This window comes from Austrofundulus limnaeus, unplaced genomic scaffold, assembly GCF_001266775.1.
Source record: "Austrofundulus limnaeus strain Quisiro unplaced genomic scaffold, Austrofundulus_limnaeus-1.0 Scaffold11, whole genome shotgun sequence".
In the NCBI taxonomy this organism is placed as follows: domain Eukaryota; kingdom Metazoa; phylum Chordata; class Actinopteri; order Cyprinodontiformes; family Rivulidae; genus Austrofundulus; species Austrofundulus limnaeus.
In genome coordinates, this window is record NW_013952413.1 from 4,301,633 (window position 1) to 4,313,224 (window position 11,592).

The 11,592-nt window shown below is 36.4% G+C and overlaps 1 protein-coding gene across 3 annotated transcripts in view; it reads right to left on the reverse strand.

Annotated features, from left to right (window-relative positions):
* cpne5b (copine Vb) overlaps positions 1-11,592 on the reverse strand; it is a 155,510-nt gene that overhangs the window by 7,943 nt on the left and 135,975 nt on the right. For all 3 annotated transcript variants that reach the window (XM_014002100.1, XM_014002099.1, XM_014002098.1), the window contains 4 exons: positions 10,725-10,771; positions 5,686-5,867; positions 5,430-5,557; positions 4,846-4,948 (listed from right to left, as the gene is read on the reverse strand). In XM_014002100.1, coding sequence (XP_013857554.1) covers positions 4,846-4,948; positions 5,430-5,557; positions 5,686-5,867; positions 10,725-10,771 — 460 coding nt within the window. The remainder of the gene's footprint in view (positions 1-4,845; positions 4,949-5,429; positions 5,558-5,685; positions 5,868-10,724; positions 10,772-11,592) is intronic.

Here is an 11,592-nt window from a genome sequence, read left to right on the forward strand (position 1 = left end):
CACACACACACACACTCAGACTCACAGACTTCCACATGTTTGTGTGCTAAACAGAAACCCACACAGAACATTAAATGGTTATAAATAACTTGTCAGTCTTCTATGACCTACTTTAGCCTTTTAAACTTTTTCAAAGCTGGATGTCATCGATGTGTGTGCCTTTATGGCTGCTTGCTCTCTACATAAATTCACACAGAGAGATTTGTTGGGATGAGTTTCTTAGTTAACTGATTCTGACATCTTCACACCGTGACAACCTCGAGCCATCATCCTTTATCTYAGTGTGTGTGCTTGAAGAAAGCTTGACGACAGGCATGCAAAGGTTTTATTGGATTTTAACCAGGTAAAGGTTGAATGCAATTATTCCCTTACTTTGTTTTGAACACATTAATCTTCTTTTAATAGTCCTGCTACTGCTACATTTTATTTTCACTGTATAACAATTATTGTTAATAAACTTTCCAAATTAGTGTTTTGTGTTCAGTGACTGAAATCAACTGCTGTCACTAATTACTTTTACTTTTACTGGGTAAATTATAATTGCTTGCGTAAATTCAGTTCAGAAATATAACTGTAATATAACTTTAGACCACGAACAAAAATTAGGCTAATGGACTTGATGTCTCATCATCTAAAGATCTAAAACAACATGCTGGAACCATAAAAACTAACAACACTTTGTCTTCACTCATGGTTGTGTGTAAAAGTAAAATAAATAAATAAATAAATAAATAAATAAATAAATAAATAAATAAATAAATGAAAATCTTTCCATTTATTTCTTGCATATTGGTCAGATTGGTCTGCCTGGTTACCAGAGCAAAAGGGAACACGATGATGGCTTTTCATGATGAACTCAAAAATGGTTTCATGGCAACTGAGATCTCTGAGTTTCTGTTTTTAGACTAARTAATTAAAAGAAAACACCAAGTGAAGTGTTATTACGTATTCCAGACCATCTCCCAGAAGAAAGGAAAATTTGAAAACATGTCTTCAAAACCATTTTCCATTACCTTTTCCCAGGCATTTATGACTTGATATAAAATTTAAACAGTTTGGAGAAAGATAAAAAAAAAAAAAAAAAAAATAAACAGCTGAATCAGTTGATGTACAGTAAATGTTTATTACGGGTAAAGATATTTTTGTAATTTAATAATCCAAAATTTTTAAAGCAACATTTCTGATCTTTTAAAGGGTGTTTATTTGAAAAGGTTCTGCAACAAATAATATATTACTGTTGTAAATGTCTATTTAAACAGCAACAGTTTGGAAATTTTTTTTTTTTTTGATGAACGAGCCAATAAAACCATCAAACCTGTGACCAGGTTAAGACCAACATAAAGATTTAGAAAACAGGATTCATGAACTGTTGTAAAATATCTGAAACTGGAGCTGCTTTGAGACGTCAGCAATCCACTTTGGATTTGGTTTTGCTCAGATTAGCTGCTCAGTCTGATTAAAATAATTTAAAAAAAAACCTCAGAAATGAGGCTAATGTACTATCTAGCAGCAAAGTTATTAATCCATCATAACCATTAAATACAAAATGCCAATGAAGCAAGGAGCATGGAATTAGCTACTAAGAAATAAAAAGGAAACATTGATTGCTAATATTTGCATAAAGAGATCATGCAAAAGTCTTTAAATCACATAAGAAGTTTATTATAACATCTGAGGCAGAGTTTTGTGGCACTGCAAACAAAAACAGTTCTTGTGCAGAAAAGTCAGCAGAAGAAGGATCATGTGACAGCCAATGAAAACAAAAGCCTCACTACTGATTAACTACTGATTCATAAACCAGGCTTGTTTTCAAAACTGAGCATCTGTTTAGCCATTTTTTCTCAAGAGCGCAATTTGTGTATGAGCATGTAAACATAGATTGAGAATTAGCATTCAAAAACCAGCATTGTTTTTTCTATAAGATAATTTGCCTTGTGGTTGATTTTCCTGTATTTAGGCGCCACAGAAAGCTACTATGTGAAATTTTCATTTGTGCTTGTCAGATATAATATTTCAAGACAGATCTGAAAACTCGTGAGCATCAGAAAAACTATTCAGACTTCACACATTACTCTTTTTCTCATATCACTGGCAGAATTTGTGTAGATATYCACATTTCATTAGATTGCACATTAAGATTTTCTCTGTACTCCTTTTTCCATCATAAACTTGACTTAACACTAGCGTGTCTTTCTTTAGTTTCTATAAAAAATATAAAAAAACAAAGTTATTGATTTAGCTGAGGACAAAAAAATAAACCAATGTAGGATTTGCAATGAAGTGCTGCTGATGGGTCCCTGCTCTTAGATAAAGCTCTGAGTACACACAGATAAAAGAGAAAAGGAAGTGAAAAACAAAAAACAAAAAAAGAGTAGCAGAGGATTTTGTTACTGACTGAGTGCGGTGACTGAAGTACGGAGAGACAAAATGATTCAGATCTTTTTGTGTGAAATGTGCAGCAAGAGACAGGGAGAACAAAAGTATTTTTAYTTGTGAGTCATATTATGTTTTCAAAGAGAGAAAGAGATGAGAATCGAGGAGGAGGAGGCTGCTGGGTGATGGACAGGTGGAAATCTGCAGAGTGGCAGAATCACATTTGCATTAGCATGTCTGCCTCATGCTTACCCAGAAACCAAATTGTTTTTTTTTCTTTACTGTCCAAATGTTCTATCTGAACCCGTTCCTYGTGTATTTACTGAATGAATCACTTGTGGAGCTGCAGCACTCTGTCCTCCATCACCCTGCGGAGAGCCAAGCAGCGGAAGCAGCAAACATCAGCAGGAGTCCGAAACTCTGGAGGCAGTGAGACAGAGCAGCAGGCAAGATCTTAAAAGGAAGGTGTGGCTGTTCTAAGGTTTTGACTAACAGTCGCAAATTCCCTTTAAATCCAGTCTGCTGGGAGTTCTGTGCCCGTGGCACGCTGAGGAGGAGGAGGGAGAGGAGGAAGAGCAGAGAAAAGACGGAGAGACCAAAAAAACAGAAAGAGTGCCATCTGCTTTTTACAGCTAAAGGAAAAAAAACTGAAGTGAGGACAAGTTTCAGGAAGAAAAAAAACTAAACTCTGGGGAATAAATCATTGTTTTGTGCTTTTGTTTAGGGAGGCAGTGAGATCCTTTAAACTACAGTAGTTTTAATAGTTTTCAGGTGGGAGGAAAATTCTTGCTTTGTTTAAAGGGAAAAAAACATAATAAAATGTGATAGTTCTGAGCAAAGGCAAAACATAAAGGCAGAACTGTCATTGCTTTGAAGAACATTGCTACAGCCAAGACTTTGGGGATTATTGCAGAACAGCTGTTATTATCACAGGGCTCCTGCTGCGCGTGGACTGCTGTGACATCTGCAAAAACCTGCAGGAATCCTGAGTTAAGAGCCTCAGTCGCACTGTTTACCTGTGCTGAATGAAATATCCCCACATATACATGAGTAATGAATAAACCAAACATAATTAACATTTTCCAAAACTAATTAGTTAAAAATACACTTTATATTACAGCATCAACTGCTCTTTTCTAGTTGTGTGTGGATGTAGCCTTGTGCCTTTTTTAATGTGAAAAACGTCTTTATTTCTATTAAAAGGTTTACAATGAGAGGTTTTTTTTACTTTAACAACATTAAAATATGTTCGCTTTTATATTAGACTGAAAACACATGTTTTCTGTACAGTAATTACAAATTCCTAAAATTGTAAACCAGGGAGAACATTAATGCACCATGATTTGATAGCTGTGGGCAACCATAAACAGTTTGCAAAAACTAGAGGGGAAGATTAGTTATTTTATGATTAGCAACCTGCTTTCTGTTGTTTATATTATTCAGGATATACTTTTAATATTTCTTGTTCCTAATAACCAACTAGCGGTGACTATTCTTAATGGATAAAAAAACTGGTCAAACAAACAAAAGTGCTCAGCCTCTCTTTTGATTTGCTGTTTCAGTGAAGCCCAGATGTCTGGTCTCAATCACTAGTCTGATTCCTTCAACATGAAGGTAATTTTCTAAATTATAGACCCATTACTGCCAAATGGAGTTGCTTAACGTCTGATTGAATGTAATGCTGTATTGATTTGTGCAGTTTTCTTAGATCAGCCGTCACATCCACGTTGTGCTCTGAGTTGGTTGATGTCTGACTGGGCTGCAAGTGTGGGGTGCAGAATAAAAAAAAAATAGTGAGGAAACTGCACTTAAAAATAGGCCGATTTTCAGTTGCATTCTGTTTGTGACCAGTGAGGTCAGGTTTAAGAGGCCATTTTTGAAAACCATGACTTGCTTTCTTTTACACAACTTGCAAACCTTTATGCACATTATTTCATTACCCACTTCTTTCCCATCTACACTGGCAGTTGGCCCCATCTTTACCTTTTTTTCATCATCAGCATGAGAAGCTCTGGACATTCTGTAGCCTTGTTTGTTAGGAGAGTTTGAGGAGGTTTGAAAATAGAGCTCTAGAATTACAAAAACTGAACTGAGAAGGGTTTGAGCTTCTTGTAACAATTCTGAGGAAATAAAACTGTCGCACAAATGTTTCAAATTTGTTTAAAATTCAAGTGATAGGACTGCGAGCCTCAGAGACTTGTGAGAAATTTGAAGAAAGCCACATGATGGTTTGACAATATGGAGACTCCACTGTGAAAACTGTTCACCAACCCATCACCAACAGTTGGCTTAATAATGTGTCCAAAACACCACAATAAGGCTCTAAATTTTGAAAACTTCAAAAAGCCAGTGCATAGTAACCCCTCCATCACAAACCCCTTTTGAATTCAATAAGCATGTCATTTTAAGTATTTACAAATTATACAAGACATAACTGTAAAGCAGAAAAAAGGCACTTCTTTCCATTCTTACATTTACAATGGCTTCTTTGGTCTGGGCCATGTCTGAAATGACGCCATCTGTGATGATGAGGAGGACGAAGTACTGCGAGCCGTCCTGCACTGCCGCTGCATATCTGCATACATGAATACGGACAAACAAGGTTGTTAAACATGAACTAGTCTGACTGAGATTTAGAGGAACAATAGCAGTGAAAGATTATTTTACGACACAAACATGAAAAATGTTTCATTTCTACAAGTCAAGTTCAATAAAGTGCCTCAGTAATATGCACTTAGTAGACAGAAAAATAAATCTATCAACTGATTTATGTCATTTTCATAAATATAGTTTTATAAAATATGAGTATTAGGCAGAGTTCACACAGTTTTCTGATTGCTGTTTAATGTCAACATAAAGAAGTACGTTATAATCTGCTCACTTTGTTTATTTTTTTTGTGAACAGATTCTAAATTAATTTTGCTGGTACTTATTAATTTCAAGTATTTATTGACCGAAAGAGAAAGGTAAATAACCCTCTTTTGAGCATTCTGACTAAAAGCAGAACATTTTCGTTAGTTTTTGTTATAAAATATAAGGCAAAAGTTGTTTATCACCTTGCAACATGGTTCACTATGGGAGCAAAATTGGTCGGCCCGTATAACTGAACAGTCTTCAGACTTTGATGGTACGCCTCTAAGATGCCTTCAATTCCATTGCAGTAAGGATTTTCCATGTTTCCRTTCTGAACATAAGGGAAACAAAATGCAGTTTTGTGATTCTGATGGAAACATTTCTTCAGATCCATAAACATGATAAATCAAAAGGAGCCAAATAATATGCCCTAACCATCAACGCTACAGTGAAACTCACCAGTGGGAACTCGTGGGACACCCGGCCATCAGGAGGCAGTTTGGCTCCAAAGCCTAAAGCTGGAAACATCTTGTCGCTGTCGTAGTCCTGAATGATCTCACCCACAGCCTTCAGGGCCATGGCATAGGCGTTCAGTTGGTATGGGTTCATGTAGTGCAGCGAAGTGGACTGGGAGGGATTTCCTGTTGACATATTTATCAATCAAAGGGTCATTTGAAATGGTATGAAAATCTCACATTAACTGCAGAGGCGAAAAGTTGATCATAATTAAAATGATTCTCGTCAATTAGAGCTGTAATGTTCTGACCCTGACCCTCTTTCTGAACCCGTCTGCAATAACACATCGCTTAGTGTTAACTGCCCAAATGGGGTGTTTTGAACGTATTGGAGAAAATGGTGCACTCAGTTAAATTGTAGGTGAGAAAACAGAGACGGGTCAGGGAGTGTGCTAACAAAATGTAATATAAGTGCTTTCAGCTTATASGAAACAACAAATGATTCATCATCCCATCCAGCATTATTAAGTGGACGTTTTAAGACAGCAAAGATGAATATTATTGTCATTCAAATATTTATTTGTGTCTGTTTTTTCCCTATCAGCACCGCCGTTATTTTGTATTTACTGGTTTTTATTTTGACCGCAGTGGCAAACTTACCTTTGTATTTATTCATGATGGAGATTAAGAAAAAAGTCATAAAATAAACAAAATATTAATTTCTAAGGGTTAATTTCCCAACATTCAAACTGTATTAATTAAACAAATCGTTATGCGTTGTTCTACATGATGTGTTCAAGATGCAGTTTGTCTTCTGACCAATTAGATTTTATTCGGCTTTATTTTACATAATTTCAAATGAACTTTTTCACATTTTTACAACATTTGTACATAATACAAAATTATGTTAACTTAATTTCATGAATAAAAAAGTATTGCAGTGTAGAAATGCTTTTGAACACCCCAGTAAAGATCATTATTTAATTATTTTTAGTTTAGAGTTTGTTCTTTAGAGCAGTGTTTTTCAACCCTGGTCCTCAAGGCACACTGTCCTGCATGTTTTAGATGTTTCCCTGCTTCAACACAGCTGATTTAAATTGATACGTAACTGATTAACAGGCTTTTGTTTAACTGCAATCATTTGAATCAGGTGTGTCAAAGCAGGGGGACCTCTAAAACACGCAGGGCAGTGTGACAACGTTTCAGTTTGACCTTGTGACACAAATTTCTGGTCATCAGTGCAAGAAAATGATATACTCTGAAATCTAACCCAATAACTGCCTCCTTAAAAACATCAACTTTAAAATGTTAGATGTTCCAAATTAACCCCAAAATAATTTATAACTAGAAGCACTCAGACAGTGCAAACCTCCACCAAGACCAATTTCCCCCATCCTGTAATGGAGTTAATGTACAAAAGCAGAGATGGAAATACATTTGCCGATGAAGTTCTGATGTAGCGAGCATTTAAGCAGGCAGTATGCACGGGATTTCTTCCCGGTGGAGTCCAATGTGAAAAAAAAAATAAACAGAAGTCAGACTGGTCACCTGATGTTATTCAGTGTGAAACTGGTCTCGGATTAAGCTCCTAAGTCAGGGCTATTCAACTGAACTGCTCCGGGGGCCACAGTTAACTGCAGGTCAACAGCTTAGGGGCCGAACATCCAGCAATTAAATTTATTATGTAAATAAATCAAGTATTACAAAGATCTGTTACCTTAATAGTTTAGTTTGCTGCATTTAATCATGATTACAACATACAGAACCCTATAAAAATAGTGATAATTACTCATTATCAAAAACAAAAAGAACACATTATACCCCCCATTTGACACAAATATTATTTTGACATCTCTGACTTGCCAAATTTTTTAAACCAATTTTATTTTCACTTTGATAGTTTTATCTTCAACTGCTTGTCATTTTAAGTGTCTTTAGTGTGCATAGAAATGGTTTTTACCAGCTTGTAGCCAAGATTCTGACGGTTCTGTAGATACCAAACATGTCTAACTAAAAGAAAAAGTCATTAAAGTAGAAAACTGGGGGTTTGAGCTTAAGAGATGAATGAACCAATTGGCAGAACGAATTTTGGTCTCTCGTGGACCTGATGTGGCCCGCGGACCGCCAATTGAATAGCCCTGTCCTAAGTTTTCATCAGTCACATTCCACTGTGTAAAACGTCTGCTTTATCCCCTTTTATGAGTTTGTAATGGTTTGACTGTCTTTATGAAGTGCTTGCTGGTACAGTCGGCTCATGAAGGTTTTTTTTTTTTTTGAAGCGAGACGCAAAATACAGCGTTTGAGCGCTTTCAGCATTAAAACATTACCTCCTCCCCCTTGGCGCACACACTCACACACTGTCTGGTCTAAAAACTAACCCGTTAGCTTCCAAAATGCCGAAATGAATCTGTTCTCCTCCCATGTCCAAACTTTGAGGCCTTGCCAGAAGCTCTCTGCAAGGCTGAGAAACTGTTTTGATTGGTTGTTTGGGAAATGTGGTGTGTGGTGTGTTTGAGGAAATGGGAAAAATGGGTTTCATGGTGCAGTCACGCACTTCCTGGTCACACAACATTCTCTAATTGCGCACCAAATGCGTAAAAATGTGCACATTATGGCAAAAATTATTCATCGTTAAATCTGGTTTTATTTGGAAGTAAATAAATTTGCTGTTCAATCCAGTTCAAAAGAACACTGAAAGCTGTCACTTTTTTTATTTTACTGAAGCCCTGTCAGTGCATCACAGCTTTCGAGCTCAGAGGGTTAAAAGAAATTTTAAAAATTCCTGACCGAAAACATACCTCCTTGGCGGAGGTAATAAAGGTTTCAATAGATATCAAGTGGAGAATCACGGTGAAATGCCATTATGCTGCACTTGTGAAYGTAAAACTGTTTCATTTGGACACATCAATTCTGAGTTTCACATTGCCGCCAGACAGGACACAGTAAAATAAAAAAAAAATAATGTTAGTAGATGAAAGTTGAACCTGAAGTGCAGAAACAAGACTCAAGGAACTTGGATTTTATTAATTAATTAATTAATTAATAAAAAAAACCAAGCTGAAAAGGCAGCAAAGGTACTAAAATAATCATTGGAACAAAAAGCAAACATGACAGATGTGGGAAGAACACAACACACAGACAGAAAATGAACAACAGGACACAGAATATAAAGGAACACTAACGAGGGAGAAATGACAAACACCTGGGGAGAGACAACAAGGCTCAGGTGAGGGTGGGCAGGGCAAAATCAGGAACTGACAGAGGAGAAAACTGAACTGTTGACAGAGGGATAACAAGAGAGAAACAAAAGATGGATCCACAACTGTCACAGAGAGAAAACTGATAACACAAGTACAGATCTCAAAATAAAAGAACCAAAAATCATAAAGCATGAAAGAAATCAACCTAAAAGATAAACTCGCTGAACTAAATAAATGACTGAAAAACAAAAACCCTGTCAAACTTCAGTTTTTCTTTGGTAATAAATTAAAATTTCTGCAATGTTCAAGGTGTTAGCCTGAAATCAGCAGTTTTTATGCTCAGCACTCAGAGTTCACACTGCATTTTCACGTAACATTCCACAAAATAAAATAAAAAAACAACGTAAAAGATCTCTTTAAAGGGGACATATCATGCAAAATCCACTTTTTTATCCATTAAATGCATTTTGTTGTGTACTTGTTGTCTCTAGCCATCTGGCAGCATGACGGCTTGGTGGTTAGCACCGATGCCTCACAGCAAGAAGGTCCTGGGTTCAATCCCCAGTTCAGACCAGGGGTCTCTTTGTGTGGAGTTTGCATGTCCTTCTGTGTGGGTTTTCTCCTGGTACTCCGGTGTCCCCCACCCCTAAAAACATGTACAATAGGTTGCCTTCAGGCTCAGGCCTCCCTTGAAAAAGAGATCTGCGATCTCAATGGGACTTGCCTGGTTTAATAAAAATAAATAAATAAATAAATCTAGAAGGCCTGAAACTGACATAATTAAAATTAAAAGCAGAAATATATAAATGGGTCAATAAATAAAAGGCATCAATTAATTGAAAAAAGGAGATGTTTGTCTCATGTTTTATCATATTAAGTTTTTCAGCTTAATTCCAACAAATTATATATTTTAGCACATCATTTAAATTTTACTGTTTTTAAAAATATATATGTTTTGTTCTTTTTCCTTACTGGACACATTTGTGTCTTTTTATTACATTTTTAATAGTTTTTTTTCCGCCACAAGCTGTTTTTACATTTTTCTGTCTCCTGTTTTAACTTTAGCTACCTTATGCATTGTCAGTTTCAGTCTTCCTTACAGGAGTGCAGGAAAGATGAATTCAGTCTCTCTCGGTACTTTGTAGAAATCTTTATATTCTGTTTGTTTCATATTTTTAATCCTTTCAGTTTTCTCTATTTTTATGACGTTTTCTGAACTAATAAGTCACAAAATTTGCAGTGGAACTGTAATGAATGGACCAACACTCTGGGTCAGACTCTGGCTCCAACGTGCAAGGCTGGATGAACAAATGTTTTAATGGTGACATTGTTGAATCAAATTGTTAGAGTTTTTAGTAATAAACCCTTCTATCAAAAGGGAAAAGGGGTGAAAGAGGGGCTTGTGGAGTTACAATAAGGAGGAATTCAGACCAAAGCATTGCAGTTCTATATAAACAAATTATATATTCATTCTATATACAGTTATATAGACCCCAACTGAATTATTTAAATGTGAAAAAGGATTGAAAAGCATGATATGTCTCCTTTAACTGGTTAAGATAGATGAATGTCTGTTCTTAAATTTAGTGCAAAAGCTTTTGACCAGTTTTAGTAAGAGAATTATTTTTTTTTTAAAAATCCCATACTGAGGGTACTGACAGAGCTTTGTAAAGGGAGAACTCCCAGGAGAAGGCTTTACTTTATTGGACATATGTGTGCAGTTTGCCTGTTTGTGTCTTCATGATTGATTTAGAAAGTGGACATGCCACAGTCAAGAGTACAGCTTCAGTATCTATTCTTGCCCTTCTCTACGAACACATGCTTTGATGTTAGCATCACTCACCATTAGATGCTGTGAAATCGATGGCCACGGTGAAATTGATCTGCGTACTGGAAGAGAATTGAAGAGGAGGGCATTTAAAGAAAAATAACTACAGAGACCAGCCAGCAATGACAACATGCCAAGACTCATGCAATCCCAGTGCTCTCACACAGTCTGTGACACAACATGAAATATATTTTTCTCACTCTGCCAAGATGACTGTTAAGACAAAAAAAGCCCTCAATCAGTGATCAAATAAGATTCAGGAGATTATATGATTCATAWCAGAGACGCGATGTGCCTCTGAGATGCAGAGCCAGGTAACAAGCAATTAGACTGATGGAGCACTTAAGAGCAAATCATAATCCAATTTTCCCCATGCTGATGAAGCTTTCCTCTCCTCTCGCTAAGTTACGACAGCAATATGAGGCCTCAAAGGGCTCAAACGACAGCCTCTCATTATCTCTGAAAGTCACCAAAGAGACGAGCGAAAGAGTGATAGTAAAATGAACGAGGTAAAGATCCACATTAACCTTTCAGCTTGGGCTGGGGACAGAATTTGACACAGCCTGATCATGCTGACCTCAGCATTAATTAAACTTTATTGGATCAATTCAAAAAAGGAGGTTTTTTTTTCAATGTATTACCACATCTGAACAAAAAAGCTGGTAGAGCTTTTTCCTGTGTTTCAGACTCTGTTTTCAGCTAAAGGTTAGAGTAACAAAAAGACTGCATTTGTTGACATTTGTTGGTCTTAAATTGATCCCTTTTGACACGTGGGACGAGATACTTCTTTGTGTTTTTTCTGTGTATTTCATCTATCTTTATGTTTTTATTACATAAGTACACACACACACACACACACACACACACACACACACACACACAC